The sequence below is a fragment of the Brachionichthys hirsutus genome, unplaced genomic scaffold, assembly GCF_040956055.1.
Source record: "Brachionichthys hirsutus isolate HB-005 unplaced genomic scaffold, CSIRO-AGI_Bhir_v1 contig_747, whole genome shotgun sequence".
Lineage (NCBI taxonomy): Eukaryota > Metazoa > Chordata > Actinopteri > Lophiiformes > Brachionichthyidae > Brachionichthys > Brachionichthys hirsutus.
This window is the reverse complement of record NW_027180339.1, coordinates 423421-440507: the sequence shown is the minus strand read 5'-3', so window position 1 is coordinate 440507 and position 17087 is coordinate 423421. Positions and strand designations below refer to the sequence as shown.

The window sequence follows — 17087 nt, the reverse complement described above, 5'->3', positions numbered from 1 at the left end:
GGAGGCTTTATGCATTAATTTCACTCACCAAAAATCATGAAATGTCTTCTGGATCTGTGTCTGAGTAACAGCCACAAAGGCCTATCTGTGACTACAGCACATGATAAGATGAGAAGCTACACTTGAGAGAAATGTAGTGTAATAAGAGCATTAATGTGAGACCAACCCTGCATTATAAGTCTCATGACAAGCATGCTAGAAAATACAACAATTTAGGCTAGTTAGTTTACAGTCAGGAATCTGTGTGTGTGTGTGTGTGTGTGTGTGTGTGTGTGGTGTTTATTCATATGTTTGTGACTGACTAGCCAAATATCCATGTCCGCCACAGGCCTCCCTACACTCCTGAATCCCCCTCTGTGCGGTCCAGGAGCCCAGTGCTTTACTGGAGCAGCTAATGGCATGGATCTCTCTGCCCAACTCAGCCTAGGAAACACAAAACAGATATACAACAGTTATGATTCATGCTCGACACAGACACACGTGCACCTCATATTTTACAGACTTGTCTGTCACTCTTGTCCTTCATCAGAAGTCCCATCTGGAATTCGATAAAGTTGAAGAAGATGGATTTGGAGAAGTTTCCCAGGGCATATGCTGCTGCCAGGTACGGGATCAGACGCCATTGCTTGAAACAACATATAAAACACTTGATGAATTTGTGTAAACATTCATTAGCCAGACTGAAAATTAAGAGCTATGCTTTAGACATGCGCAGATTTGATAAGGTGCACGAGCTGTACCTGTAACTGGTACTCCAAAACAGGAATCTCTTCCATGTATTTGGGTCCAAACTGTCTTCTTGTGGCCGAGAAGCGGATGGCAATAGTCAGGGCCAGGCTCAGGTTGACCACAGCTATCCTGGTGATTGACAGCCTGCCGCCTGACAGGGCTCCTAGAGAAACCCCGAAACGCTTGTTGGGATCCTAGAGCACACAGGAGAGAAAGCGTGTGCTCTCTGGTACATAGATCAGTACATAAAAGAGTATCGAGCAGTTACCACTAACCTTGAATGGGGTAACATAGCAGCCATCAGGAGTAACATCTCCAGTCCTGTTCAGCAGATTTTCCCGAGGAATTCTCACATTATGAAACAAAGCAAACCTGAAAACAAAACAATCATGAGAGCCAGGTCAGAAAAGTGACCTTCATTACTTTAGATTTTACTGCTCGTAAAAACATTCAGTTGTTTTGTTGGCGAATATAAACTGACCGAATGTGAATTTCCTTTTCATCTTAATAGTTGATCGGGAATGGGCTCACCAAAAATGAAGTCAATCTAGTAACACCCATGGAAGGAGTTTGTTACAACACAAAGTGTGATATTTTATTTTTTAAATAGCTATAATCATGCGTGCCCAGTTTTGTGCACGTTATAATAAAGGAGCATGCCCATTTCAAGTGATCGTTGAATATGTTGAATAGCTGCTCAAATCCCAGACCAAGGCCAACATAAATATGATTTGAAAATTAAGCATAATCCATCGTCTCTTTTCCTCTCAGCTATAACTGAGCAGGAAGTGATCAACATTGTCCACAAGTGTAGGAGTAAGCTGTCTACTGACTGTCATGATATCAGCATGACGTTGGTCAAAAAAATTATTCTGACTATTGTAAAGCCTTTCACTCACATCTGTAATTTATCATTCCAGTCCGGTTGTTTTCCGAAAGGAATGAAGACTGCAAAAGTAATCCCTCTATACAAAAATGATAACAAACATTGTTTTAATAATTATAGACCGATTTCCTTGTTGCCTCAATTCTCGAAAATTCTGGAGAAACTCTTTAACTCTCGGCTTGATAACTTCCTTGACAAACATCACATTATAAATGAAGGTCAATATGGATTTCGAACAAATAGATCGACTTCTATGGCGATAATTGAGGCCCTTGAAGAAATCACTACTGCAATGGAGCTGAAAAAATATGCGACTGGTATCTTCATAGATCTAAAAAAAGCATTTGACACCATTAATCACCCATTATTACTCAATAAGCTGGATAAATATGGGATAAGAGGGGTGGCTGGGGACTGGTTAAAAAGTTATTTGACAGGAAGGGTGCAGTATGTGCGAATGGGGCAGTGCTTGTCTCATACACTTGACATTGCGTGTGGTGTCCCCCAGGGGTCGGTTTTGGGTCCAAAGTTGTTCAGTATATTTATAAATGATATTTTTAATGTATCTCAAACATTAAAACTCATCCTGTTTGCGGATGACACAAATATATTCTATAGTAGTGACAGTTATAAAGAGCTTGTAAATACGGTGAACAAGGAACTAAGTGCAATAAAGAAGTGGTTGGACACAAATAAATTATCTTTAAATATTCATAAAACTAAAGTAATGATATTTAGTCGTCTAAAAATGGATTCAGAACTGCAAATAACTATTGAAGGTATCCCAATTGAAAGGGTAAATAAGATCAAATTTTTGGGTGTTATTATTGATAATAAATTGTCATGGAAACCTCACGTCGGACATATAAAAACTAAGATCTCCAAAAGTCTCTCAATAATGAACAAAGTAAAACCATACCTAGACGTGAAAGCTCTCCGTACCTTGTATTGCACGCTGGTGCTTCCATACTTTACATACTGCATTGAAGTGTGGGGGAATACTTATCAGAACACAACAAATCCACTATGCATATTACAGAAACGAGCAGTACGGATCATTCACAAGGTCGGATTTCGGGATCATACTCATAACTTATTTTTCCAGTCAAATTTGCTTAAATTTATGGATCTTGTGAAATACAACACTCTGGTAGTTCTGTTTAAGGCATTTAACAAATCATTACCCATTAACCTGCAACGTTTTTTTACTGTTCGAAGAGCTGCTCATGATTTGAGAGGATTTGGAGTTTTTAAAATTCCTCAAGTTCGAACCACACTCAAAAGTTTTTGTTTATCTGTACGTGGGGTTAAACTTTGGAACAGTCTGGATACACACCACAAGCAATGTCAAGGTATTCATCAATTTAAGCTAGTATATAGACAGCTGGTTTACTCGCAATATTCAAACAGAGGGTCTTGAAGGTATTTATTGTTTCCATTACCATTGTTGGTATATGTTTGTTACCATTGCTGGTATTGTTTATTATTAATGTTGGCATGACTGTCTAAACTGTTATGTTACCTGTGGTAACACCATAATGAAAAAAAATATATAAATAATAATGAATAAAAAAATATAATATATATATATATATATAATTTTGTAAATTCGCTAGTCTCATCCAATATATATATATTTCTTTTGTATTTTTCGAAATCATGCAGTGTGTATAGTTGTTGTTAATATGATTTGGAGCTTGACATTGAGGAGCTTACTACGTTTCTATGTTATGAGAAATGGGGGTGGGATTAAATAAGTTTTCTTCTTCCCACTCCCTTTCAGGCTGAATTGGCAATATTACGTATTGTTTAAATGTGGCTCGTGCGATGTGGCACGGGTAGTTTTGTTTTGTGTGCTTTTGTCATTGCCTGAAAATAAATACATACCATATGTTCCCGATATGACTTTTCCTATAAAGCAGTGTGGCCTAGTCTTTAACATGACTCTATCTCTTGTGATCCATCAGCTGTTTAAGAAGACAGGACGGCAACGCCTCGTCAATATAGAAGTTTCAATAAAGAAAAGTTGTGGTTGTTTTGCTGCTTGAGTGCAGCAGCTGTGGATTTCTACTGCGCCGGATGTTCTGTGTATGCCGGGCAATGTCCAGTCAGCAGTCTGTAAAGTTTCACGTTACCTTTCATTACCTGCCCGGTTTATTGGAAAAGCAATGGAGCAGTTCCCCAAAACAAGCAAAGAGTCGAGAGACGAGCTGGAACTATGCAATGGAAATAGGGATAAAGGCTTTACCTTCTGACCATGTGCTTTGCTAAGTCAGTCTGACACATCACTGACTCTTAAAGGGGACATTATGAAAAACTCACTTTTACAATGTTTCTGCACTATTCTGGTGATTTTGGGTCCTTATCAACCCCAAAACAGCAAAATAAACCATCCAGCCAATCCTTTGTAGTTTGGGTCGGTCTGTAATCCCCTCCTGAAACACGTCTGGAAGAAATCACTCCCCTTCTGACCCTCACCTGTGGTCACGGGCTTTGGGTAGTGACCGAAAGAACAAGGTTCAAGCGGCTGAAATGAGCTCCCTCCGTCGGGTGACAGTGGGAGGCTCCGAAGGGAGTGCGAGCACATTTAAAATGTGGCACTGGTGTAAATACTGCTGAACAGGAAGTAGTGTTGTTGTTGTTTACTAAAGTCTCTTTTGTATAAATATAATAAAACTGTCCAGAAAGGCCCTGTATGAACCAACTCACAAAATGTCAGTGAAGTAAATACAACTTCGAAATAATCACGAACCTCCTCATCTATCAAAAAGAAATGTTGAACGATGTGAGAGGTGTGAGTTCTCAGTAAACAATAAAAGTGATGTCCAGTACCTTGTTTGAGTGATTTATTTGATAGTAATCACATAATAATGTGATAATGGCGGCGCAGGAGCGGTCTGATAACTATAAGCAGCTAAAACGGTAGAGTTTGAGTCACGGTACGAAGAAGAAAGCAACTGTGTCTGTTATTCAAAACGATTAACGGTATGTAAAATCACAGAGCTGAAGAGTTTAGTGCTACCGAAGCAGAGCGACAGCTGCCGTTCAACCCGGGTGTCGGTGTCAATCCTGGCGTGTGTCACCAAAATCTGATGGTTTTGGATTCGTATTCAGGTCCGGGTTTGGACGGATATAGTGAGCCTGACTGGGATTTGTCAGACGAGCGGTTCCCGTCTGGATCACCGAGGAGCAGCGCTTGCACAGCGGATTTATTGTTAAATAAATGTGTTACCACAGCATCAAAAGCTCTTTTTCAGTGTTGTTTTTATTGTTATCTAGAAGTAAACAACTGTCACTACAGCAATAAATATTAGAGATAAAGTCATCAATCCGCTAGAAATGTTTCTCTAAACAAACAGCTAGTTTTCTGTTGGAAACTGCTGATTGTGCTGAAATCTGCCTCTCTTCCATTAACTCTAGAACGTAAAACAGCAGGAACATGCCTTTTTTTCCTGATGAAAGATGAGACTTTGATCTTTAATTCGGTCTCTGCATAGTTATAGTATATAATATTCTGTGCGTCTTGAAATATACGGCAAAATGAGCGAAAACCACCGGTACTGAAGGTACGGCATCGGCTGGTACCGAGTGAGTTAACATTACTTAAAGGGGCAAAGAAAATGTTAAAATGTTCCTTTGATGTAAAATACCCATTATCCAGTCCATTCTGGCCCAGCTTCTTGCCCATGTCTCCAACAAGCACTCCAGGTAGAGCCAGTAAGTTCTTGGGATCTCTCACCTGCAACGTAATGGTTGCAACATTTAATTAATGTGCAAACTGTCTTCTGATCTTTTCATTCGTTGCTTGCCTTTAATACCCGGTCGGCGTGTTACATGATGAGATTAGAGATTTAACGGTACGTTTGGAGAACGCTTATCAAACGATGAGCGACATCCATTGGGACAATGGCAAACTGCACCCCTCCTTCTCGACTGTTTCAGGCGAAATGGAGATGATTGAAAAAGAAACGGTCCTGCACATCCAGTCTACTGTTTTAGAGTGTTTTTTGTTTTGGGGGGTCTTCAATTTTACTCACGGATAATTATATTAACTCTTACCTCATGCATAATGTATCCTTCAAATTTAATATTTAAAGATAGAGCATTAACTTTGTCTTAAAGTTAAAGGAAAAGAAATGTATCATTCATAGACGTCATTTTCCATATAAATTTTGAATCATTAAATTTGACGTAAGAAATGAACTCATTTCTTTCACGGACAGTTTAACTTCGGTGAGGAGACTTACCGGGACGATGAAGGAGTGCAGGCCATGACACACTTGGTCCGGCGTGTAGAGCTGAGTGAACACCACAGCATGTGTTGCAGTCTTACCCAGGTTCCCCACCCAGAACTTAGCAGCTTCAAAGTCCGGGGAGTCGATCACAAACTCCTAGGAAGGAGAAGTTGGTGATTCGCTCAGTTTTTTGATTGATCAAATGAAAGTTTGAAAACCAAAACACTGCTCGCAAAGTGAGCTTGAATGATTGAGAAATATTTGTATAGTCATTTAAATTAGGTGCATTTTATGAGCAGGAATAATAATACAAATTTATAAAATTAAAAATAAAACTTGGAGAGGAAAAAAGACACAACCTTTAACTAAATTCATGTTTATTTATATAGAATCAGGTCATAACAGAACGTTATCTAACACAGGTGTAGCAGGAAAAGACAGAACGCCTCCACAAGAACAAGCACTTTGGCGGCTGATGGAAGGAAAAACTTTCCATTAACAGGCAGAAACTTTGAACAGAACCCAAGACTCATTGTCATTGTGCATTTCATACAAACTCATTTTTGTGCGCTGACCTGGGTGGTGGGGTCATACGTTGCTGTGGTCCTCATGGCTCTAGTGTTGCTGCCGTGGCTCAGCTCAGTCAATGCAAAGCAACCAAAGGTCTATAAACAGATAAAAACAGTTTGACAATGTGAGTTCATGGAGATGACTGTACTGCCCCTAAATGTAGTCCTGTGCAGATGACTGCAAATATGTCAATTGCAAATGTCTGTAATTTATCTCTATGTGCGCCCCCTCACTTCCACCCACAATTGGGCCCAATCGCGTGCTTGCAGAGTTGATCGGAATCAGGCGTTACCTCCGGATCGGGACTCGGATATACCGTATTTTTTGGATTATACGTCGCTCCGGATTGTAGGTCGCACCAGCCAAAAAATGCATAATTAAGAAGAAAAAAACATATATAGGTCGCACTGGAGGATAAGTCGCATTTTTGGGGAAAATTTATTTGATAAAATCCAACACCAAACAACATATAGCACAAAGAACATGCTAACACGTTTACCAAAATATCAGGTTTTATTCCGAATCACGAAATCCAAGGAAATCTTCATCCTCGGTGTCACTTTTGAACAACTCCCCCAACTCGGGAAGTAGACAAGACGCCGCTTCCTCTTCTACGTCGCTTACATCAGACTCGTCGTCAGTTGCAGTTCCAATTATTCCAGCCTTTCTGAATCCCGACAGGATGGTTGCGGTTGTCACTGAAGCCCATGCTTTGTCGATCCATTCAATGACTTCCAGGAAAGTTGCATGGCGCATTCTCCCGGTTGCCGTGAAGCTGTGCTCTCCATCCGTCATCCACTGCTCCCACAGGTTACGCAAAACTGACTTAAAGCTCCTATTCACGGAGATATCAAGTGGCTGGAGTATTTTGGTTAAGCCTCCAGGAATGATGGCAGGTATGGAGTTGAGAACTTTTAATTTATTTTTTAACTGTGGTGTGATGTGCGCTCTCATGCTATCCATCACAAGCAGAGCTTTGCGTGCTCTAAAGAAGCCATCCGGTCGCTTATTGTAGCACTTTGTGAGCCACAAGTTCATCATTTCTTGATCAATCCACCCTTTCGCGTTCACGGCGACTTCAACTGAGGAGGATTGGATTTTTGGCATGGTTTTTCGTTTGAAAATGACCATCGGTGGCAGTTTTGATCCGTCTCCACAACATGCCAGCACCACTGTGAAGTGTGATCTCTCATGACCAGTTGTAACGATATTCACACTTTTTTGCCCTTTCTCTGCAACACTTCGGCCCATGGGGATGTCAAAAGTGAGGGGGACCTCGTCCATGTTAATAATATGATCCGGTGTCACGTTGTGATCACTTACATGCTTTTCAATGAACGCGCGGAAACTGTCAACCTTGGCTTGGAAGTCCGCTGGCAGTTTTTGGGACAGTGTCGTCCTTGCTCTGATAGAGAGGCGTTTGCGTTGCATGAAGCGGTAACACCAAGAAGGTCCTCCCGCAAAGCCGTTTATATTCACCTCCCTGGCAACCACTTGGGCGTGGAGACGCAACTGCACCGTTGACAAACCTCTCCCAGCAGCACGTTGTTCAAGCACCCATGCGTGAACTCGTTCCTCCAACTGCGGCCACCTAGCTTGGCGCCCGCGATTAGCTTTCTTTGTTTTCTTCATTTCAGTAAGCGTAACCTCTGCTTTTTGCCAGTCCCTTACAAGTTTTTCGCTCACTCCAAACTTTCTTTCTGCTGCTCGATTGCCGTTTTCGGCTCCATATTTCACTATCTGAAGCTTGTAAGCCGCGGAATATAACTTTCTTTTCGGCGCCATTTTCAATCAGCCCTTCTAATTTGTGTTTTTAGATAACAGGTGTGACAGATAACTCTGAACCTCCAGAAACCGCGACAGATTCTGACGGGTCACAGAGTTCCCTGTAACACCTGTTATAGAAATGTGTAGGCTACTGTCTCTGCGCTCACAGATTTTGTAAAAAAAGCATATATAAGTCGCTCCGATTTATAAGTCGCACCCCCGACCAAACTATGAAAAAAACCGCGACTTATAATCCGGAAAATACGGTATATGGATAGTTATTTCAGATCTGAAGTTACGCGTTGGAACAGAGTGAGCCCTCTCGGCATGACATCACTTCCTGTGACACTATTGGTTGAATGCTGTCAACCGGGGAAAAACGCAGAAGCAGCTTGAAGCTAGTCACGCGAATATGTCTGCGGTGTGGAAGTATTTGAAGTCGATGACAAAAACCTTGCGATTGAAGTGCTGTTCATATTTATTTTATTTTTTCCGAACTTGTCTGCATTTGTGCTCGACTGTGACAACATACATAACGTCAGTCAGTGCTAGCGTTCTAAACCTGTTTTGTTTTCAATGACATGCTCGTGGAATCGATATCACAATATCTGGAAAAACACGCGTTTCTCAGGTGCCTCATCGGAATAAACCCTGAGCGAGGCAGAAAGGCTGGAAGATGTCTTTCCAACAAAACAGGAAAAGTCACAGTATTTGACATTTCCTGTTGTAACTAGTCCAAGTCCAAAGTGAAAAAAAATATTTTATTTATTACTTGAATGTTCGAGCTACGCCACAGAAGTGCTCTGTTTAAGAGTTAAATGTTGAAATAAGACGAATAGAGTAAAAAATAAGGGACATCCTGGATCCGTTTCTTCACTCCTCTTTAAACATTTTTTTTATATACGATAGAAGTATCGGATCGGTACTCGGTATTGGTTCAAAATCAAATGTCTCGGACACAAATAAAACCACTGATACACTGTAAAGTTACAGTCAGGATAGAGCTATGATGATTTACCGTCATGTCTTCACAGTTCAAAACATGTTTTCTGTGTCTCTCTGATCCTGTGTTTGCCACAGTCGCACCAAACATCTGAAAGGGAAGATGATGTCAGCATCTTTTACAGGAACGCACCAGTGAATGTAAAGATGGCTACAGCAATGCTAACACGCTAATAGTGAATAATGTCTGAAAAATCCGCTTCAGTTCAATTAGAAAGGAAAGCAGATTCATATCAAACAGTGGTCTCAAAATGTATTGCCTCTCCTTTTGTGAGTATCTCAACCTAAACTGTGCGGAATCTTTTAAAGTTTATTAGAAAAACTTGAGTAAACACAAAATACGACATTTTGATTTTGTTTGTGTTACTTTAGAGGAGGGATTGCACCAGGGATTATCTCTGAGCACATTTTTGTTTGTCATAGTGATGGACAGATCATCCCTTTTCCAGTGACGTGCGGTGGGGTTCATGTCTGGTGAGGCACAGTCAGATTTACAAATAAATGAACCTATGGCTTGTTCATCATTTGATTGGCAACATTTAACGTGTTTTGTTTAAAAATTCGTATCAGAATTTTTTACATATTGTCAAAAACCTGGCTCATCAGTTTATGACAAAAAGGGGAGACCACACATAATCTCCGTATTTACAAGAGATTTAATGAAATTATTCAACTCTGCGTATCAGTGTGCGTGCAGCGTTGAATGTGTGTGATTGCCTGTGTTGATCAGTTAAAGTTTAACTGATGTTTATGTGAGGGTCATGTTGCTGCACTCGTTAATTTGCCTTATTACGCACACCTGTTTCTGCCTCTCGCTCCTGGACCTGCGGCGTGGGGATTGGCTGCGGTCACCCCGGGCGCACCTGAGGCAGATTGAGCCAAATCGCCACCAGCCCTCATAAGCCCTTGTCCGCCCGCTGTTCCCCGTCGGACTGCTCTTCGGTTCTTGTTCCTACGTGCAGCACGTCTTTCTGCCGCTCCCCGTCCCCGCTCCCCGTCCCCGCTCCCCGGGTCTCACCTCGTCCTTGCCGACCGCAGCTGATCCGTGCGCCCGGGTCCTGCGTAGCGTTTTCTTTTTTTTGTGACTGGTTTTTATTGGAGCTGGCTTTTTGGTTTTTCTTTCTCGGCTGTTTTTTGTTATATAGATATTTTCATTGGGCTCCAGCCGCCCCGCAATCCTGTGTGCGGCTCCAGGATATTGTGCTTCCTGATGGACATATCAGTAAAATGTAAAGTCCGCGATCGCGACATCTCCGTCCTCTGTTCCCTGGGGTCCCCTCGCACCCGTCCACAACAGTATAACGGTTAAACATATGTTCTGACTCTGAGACGTGTGTGTGTGTCTCCAGCCGGGGCGTGCGCGCTGCGGTTCTGCTCGTGTTTGGAGGCTTCTCGGTAAATTCTTCATGTCGCAATATCCCATCCGAGCCCAGACATTGTCAGAAGTTGAGAAAAGAAGGCAAGAAAAGCAGAAAGCACGGGTTCTTGCTTGACGTCCAGACATCCAGACAGCCAGCGCTTCCGTGTTTACAAGCCCATTTCGAACGAGCGGATCAGCTGATAAGTGCGCTGAATCACTCACGGGTCCCCTATGGGCTGAAGGCAGTATTACATGTGGCCTCATTCTGCAGTATTTTAATGCCGCTGAGCACAAGAATACGTGACGCACTAATTGTATTATTAAAAATGAAAAAATCATAAAATATATAATGTAGTATCACTGATGTTATATTATATATTACATGATTTTTATATTATTTTTAATACAAATACATGATTTTTATATGGTTTTGTATGACTGCACGTCACTGCCCTTTTCATATGGGGGGATTATTGTACTGTAAAACCTTCTATCTCATTAACTAAAATTATTGTTTAAAACTTATATTTTGTGTTAACTCAAGTTGTGTTTTGTCGGCGTTGAATTTAGATTTAAGATCTGACACAGTTTAGTATGACAGACACACACACACACACACACACAAACAGGTGAGGATCTCGTACTTTCAACCACTCACCCCTTTGTTGAGAAAGTACTTTGCGGAAACGCTCCAGTCATACATGCCCAGACAAGCATTGAGCACCACAGATTTCCAGGGGTTGGAAATCGACTCTTCATTTGTCAAGAAGCAATAGCGGAGGAGTTGTTTCACCCTGTGGATTTTCATAAGAAGGTAAATTAATTGCTGTGAGGATGAATTAACAATGAATAAAACTTTCTTCTATGTTGATAAAACGGTACCTGAGGAAGGTTAGTTCTCTCATCTTCTCAAGAGGGATGTCTTCACCAGGATGACGTGCAAACAGTGCATCATTTTCGAGTGTCTTGAACACATGTTGCTGTAGGATGAAAGAAACAATACACTGGATATGTAGAGGGAAAAACTAGAGGGATTCAAAGAGGTTCCTTTATTGCTGAGATTATGCAAAGGGATACGGTACTTTTCTTTCCAGGTCCTGCTGAAAGTTTCTTTATGAAGTAAGTATAATTCTGAATCAGGTCAGTGATCGATTGATTACCTCTGCCAAAGACAAGTTCCCATCATATTTCCTCTATGCAGACATTTGCCACGGCTGTGAAAACTGACAACCAATAACACATGATGCTTTGCTTTCTACCTCAACTTGACACGTGTGATTCAGTGTACCGGTACTAGAAAGCCCTGGCAGTACAAGCATTTCAAATGAGGATAAGGTTAGAGTTAGTGAACGGGCAAGAGAAGGAGACAATATGCATTACATTACACATTTAAATCGTGCCAGAGGATCCTGAACTCAATTCTAAGCATGTTTCACTAAAACGAAAAATATTAGAGTCAAAGTCTAGAAATGTTTCTCTGCACAAGAAGATGGTTTTCTCTGGGTTTTTTGTTCTGCCTGTGTTCAATGGTCAATAACTCTAGAACGGCTGGTACTCAGCGTATGGCTGATGATGATGATGATGATGAATATATTTATTAGATAGAATGTTAGAGTACGAGTACAGTCACACAGTAGCATGTATTACAGTACAAGTACAGTCAAATAGTAGTATGTATTACAGTACAAGTACAGTTAAACATCCTGTCTAAGAGGAGCATTTCAAAAAAGCCCTTGCGGTCTTGTTTCCGTTGAAAGTCCTTCGTACATAAATCATCCACAATTAACAATACAAATTTAACAATACAAATAAAAATAAAACCAATATTGAATTACTCAACTGATGCAACGTAACATTAGAAAAACAAAAATAAAATTAAAGCCGCAAGCGGCGTTGTAGGCCCTCGCCGGCCGACAGGCCGTTGAGCTGACCCGCCGACGCACGCCGCTTTTGTCCTGAGTGCTTCGCAAGTGTTTAGATTTGAGCTGCATGAGTAGCTCACAGTTTAGTCAAATCGGTATTTGGATTATATGGCATTCTGCCATCAGGAGTTTTTAAGTTTCAATCCAATATGGCCGCCTTCCTGTGTGTCTGGGGGCATGGCCATAATACTTTTTTTTTTTTTGCCCTGACATGACGCATGTCTGTACCGAATTTTGTGGTTGTCCGACAAAGTTGGCGTCGGACCCCTCACCATAGGAGGGGTTGCCATCGCCACGGCAACACCGTAAAAACAACAACAAGGTTACGATTGTGTTTTTTGATCGGGACCACATGAGGGACTTTTCTGGTAAGTTTCAATCATTTCTGGCAAAGTATTTTTTTAATTCCCATTCAATTTTTGTTATTGTTCTCTAGGGGGCGCTGTAAGGCTGATTGTCAAAGTGTCCCTTTTAAAGTGTCCAGGTAGGAAGGGTCAATAAGTGTTTAAAATTTGGTTTGGATTGGAGTGTGTGTGTGTGCAAACGCTGACTCTGCAGTTTTTAAAATTATATCCAATATGGCCGCCTTCCTGTGTGTTTGGGGGCGTGGCCATATTTTTTTATTTTTTTTGCCCCGACTTGACGCATGTGTGTACCGAATTTCGTGGCTGTCCGACAAAGTTGGCGTCGGACCCCCCATAGGCACAATGCATTGTGATTTTTGTAGGTGGCGCTAGCGCGCCACTTTTTCATTCCCAATTTTGAAACACATAAAATAATTAATTTTTCGCCGGTTCTGAGCTTGGTTCAAAGTTTGGTGAGTTTTCGAGCATGTTCAGGGGGTCAAATTGCCGTTTAAACAGCAGAATAAAGAATAAAGAATAAAGAAGAAGAAATTAAAGCCGCAAGCGGCGTTGTAGGCCCTCGCCGGCCGACAGGCCGTTGAGCTGACCCGCCGACGCACGCCGCTTTTGTCCTGAGTGCTTCGCAAGTGTTTAGATTTGAGCTGCATTGGTAGCTCACAGTTTAGTCCAATCGTTATTTGGATTATATGGCCATCTGCCATCAGGAGTTTCAATCCAATATGGCCGCCTTCCTGTGTGTCTGGGGGCGTGGCCATAATACATTTTTTTTTTGCCCTGACATGACGCATGTCTGTACCGAATTTCGTGGCTGGCCGACAAAGTTGGGGTCGGACCCCTCCCCATAGGAGGGGTTGCCATCGCCACGGCAACACCGTAAAACCAACAACATGGTTACAATTGTGTTTTTTGATCGGGACCACATGAGGGACTTTTCTGGTAAGTTTCAATCATTTCTGGCAAAGTATTTTTTTAATTCCCATTCAATTTTTGTTATCGTTCTCTAGGGGGCGCTGTAAGGCTGATTGTCAAAGTTTCCCTTTTAAAGTGTCCAGGTAGGAAGGGTCAATAACTGTTTAAAATTTGGTTTGGATTGGAGTGTGTGTGTGTGCAAACGCTGACTCAGCAGTTTTTAAAATTATATCCAATATGGCCGCCTTTCTGTGTGTCTGGGGGCGTGGCCATAATACTTTTTTTTTTTTGCCCTGACTTGACGCATGTGTGTACCGAATTTCGTGGCTGTCCGACAAAGTTGGCGTCGGACCCCCCATAGGCACAATGCATTGTGATTTTTGTAGGTGGCGCTAGCGCGCCACTTTTTCATGCCCAATTTTAAAACACATAAAATAATTAATTTTTCGCCGGTTCTGAGCTTGGTTCAAAGTTTGGTGAGTTTTCGAGCATGTTCAGGGGGTCAAATTGCCGTTTAAACAGCAGAACAAAGAAAAAGAAAAAGAAAAAGAAAAAGAAAAAGAAAAAGAATAAAGAATTTTTGCAAAAACAATATAACTTTTTTTCTGAGTATGCGATTTCTACACAAAATACGTTTTTGGAATGGTCTCGACGAGGGCTACGCGTCTGTGGGGGCACACAAACACGAGTTGACGAGCTTCGCTCGTCAACTCGTGTTTGTGTGTGTGCGTGTGTGTCTGTGTGTCTGTGTTGTTTAGTGTCGGGGTGTGTGTGTGTGTGCTGTTGAGTGTCGTGGGTGTGGGCGTGGGTGTGTTGGTCGCCCGATGGTTGACTCGCTGCGCTCGTCAACCATCGGAAGACAGTTACAAACACGAGTTGACTCGCTGCGCTCGTCAACTCGTGTTTGTCGATGTCTGTGTGTGTGCATTTGTGTTGTTTAGTGTCGGTGTGTGTGTGTGTGCTGTTGAGTGTCGGTGTGTGTGTGCGTGGGTGTGTTGGTCGTCCTCAACAGCATGGCAAAGTTGGATGCTGAGGGTTGACGAGCTGCGCTCGTCAACTTTGTCGAGGATTGACGAGCTGCGCTCGTCAACTTGTCGTCTTCTGCGTTGCAAAAGCAATAGCCCCTTACGCCTAGTATAGGCGCTCGGGCCTAAAAAGAAGAATTAAAGCCGCAAGCGGCGTTGTAGGCCCTCGCCGGCCGACAGGCCGTTGAGCTGACCCGCCGACGCACGCCGCTTTTGTCCTGAGTGCTTCGCAAGTGTTTAGATTTGAGCTGCATAAGTAGCTCACAGTTTAGTCAAATCGCTATTTGGATTATATGGCCATCTGCCATCAGGAGTTTCAATCCAATATGGCCGCCTTCCTGTGTGTCTGGGGGCGTGGCCACAAAACTTTTTTTTTTTTGCCCTGACATGACGCATGTCTGTACCGAATTTCGTGGCTGTCCGACAAAGTTGGCGTCGGACCCTTCCCCATAGGAGGGGTTGCCATCGCCACGGCAACACCGTAAAACCAACAACATGGTTACGATTGTGTTTTTTGATCGGGACCACGTGAGGGACTTTTCTGGTAAGTTTCAATCATTTCTGGCAAAGTATTTTTTTAATTCCCATTCAATTTTTGTGATCGTTCTCTAGGGGGCGCTGTAAGGCTGATTGTCAAAGTTTCACTTTTAAAGTGTCCAGGTAGGAAGGGTCAAAAAGTGTTTAAAATTTGGTTTGGATTGGAGTGTGTGTGTGTGCAAACGCTGACTCTGCAGTTTTTAAAATTCAATCCAATATGGCCGCCTTCCTGTGTGTTTGGGGGCGTGGCCATAATACTTTTTTTTTTTTTGCCCTGACTTGACGCATGTGTGTACCGAATTTCGTGGCTGTCCGACAAAGTTGGCGTCGGACCCCCCATAGGCACAATGCATTGTGATTTTTGTAGGTGGCGCTAGCGCGCCACTTTTTCATGCCCAATTTCAAAACACATAAAATAATTAATTTTTCGCCGGTTCTGAGCTTGGTTCAAAGTTTGGTGAGTTTTCGAGCATGTTCAGGGGGTCAAATTGCCATTTAAACAGCAGAACAAAGAAGAAGAAAGAAGAAGAAAGAAGAAGAAAGAATTTTTGCAAAAACAATATAACTTTTTTTCTGAGTATGCGATTTCTACACAAAATACGTTTTTGGAATGGTCTCGACGAGGGCTACGCGTCTGTGGGGGCACACAAACACGAGTTGACGAGCTTCGCTCGTCAACTCGTGTTTGTGTGTGTGTGTGTGTGTCTGCGTGTCTGTGTTGTTTAGTGTCGGGGTGTGTGTGTGTGTGCTGTTGAGTGTCGTTTGTGTGGGCGTGGGTGTGTTGGTCGCCCGATGGTTGACTCGCTGCGCTCGTCAACCATCGGAAGACAGTTACAAACACGAGTTGACTCGCTGCGCTCGTCAACTCGTGTTTGTGGATCTCTGTGTGTGTGCATTTGTGTTGTTTAGTGTCGGGGTGTGTGTGTGTGCTGTTGAGTGTCGGTGTGTGTGTGCGTGGGTGTGTTGGTCATCCTCAACAGCATGGCAAAGTTGGATGCTGAGGGTTGACGAGCTGCGCTCGTCAACTTTGTCGAGGGTTGACTCGCTACGCTCGTCAACTTGTCTTCTGCGTTGCAAAAGCAATAGCCCCTTACGCCTAGGATAGGCGCTCGGGCCTAAAAATAAAGAAGAAAAAGAATTTTTGCAAAAACAATATAACTTTTTTTCTGAGTATGCGATTTCTACACAAAATACATTTTCGGAATGGTCTCGACGAGGGCTACGCGTCTGTGGGGACACACAAACACGAGTTGACGAGCTTCGCTCGTCAACTCGTGTTTGTGTGTGTGTCTGTGTGTCTGTGTTGTTTAGTGTCGGGGTGTGTGTGTGTGTGCTGTTGAGTGTCGTGGGTGTGGGCGTGGGTGTGTTGGTCGCCCGATGGTTGACTCGCTGCGCTCGTCAACCATCGGAAGACAGTTACAAACACGAGTTGACTCGCTGCGCTCGTCAACTCGTGTTTGTGGATCTCTGTGTGTGTGCATTTGTGTTGTTTAGTGTCGGGGTGTGTGTGTGTGCTGTTGAGTGTCGTGTGTGTGGGCGTGAGTCTGTTGGATGCTGAGGGTTGACGAGCTGCGCTCGTCAACTTTGCCGAGGGTTGACGAGCTGCGCTCGTCAACTTTGTCGAGGGTTGACGAGCTACGCTCGTCAACTTGTCTTCTGCGTTGCAAAAGCAATAGCCCCTTACGCCTAGAATAGGCGCTCGGGCCTAATAAAGAATTTTTGCAAAAACAATATAACTTTTTTTCTGAGTGTGCGATTTCTACACAAAATACATTTTCGG

At 42.7% G+C, this 17087-nt stretch overlaps 1 protein-coding gene across 1 annotated transcript in view; it reads right to left on the bottom strand.

Moving 5' to 3' along the window:
- The window catches only part of LOC137913689 (peroxisomal acyl-coenzyme A oxidase 3-like), a 36678-nt gene that overhangs the window by 8330 nt on the left and 11261 nt on the right, over positions 1-17087 (bottom strand). The window contains exons 3-12 of the mRNA XM_068757323.1: positions 11432-11529; positions 11208-11343; positions 9206-9280; positions 6426-6515; positions 5863-6006; positions 5266-5354; positions 1005-1101; positions 741-923; positions 503-625; positions 303-423 (exon numbers count right to left, since the gene is read on the bottom strand). Of these exons, the coding sequence (XP_068613424.1) occupies positions 303-423; positions 503-625; positions 741-923; positions 1005-1101; positions 5266-5354; positions 5863-6006; positions 6426-6515; positions 9206-9280; positions 11208-11343; positions 11432-11529 (1156 nt within the window). The remainder of the gene's footprint in view (positions 1-302; positions 424-502; positions 626-740; positions 924-1004; positions 1102-5265; positions 5355-5862; positions 6007-6425; positions 6516-9205; positions 9281-11207; positions 11344-11431; positions 11530-17087) is intronic.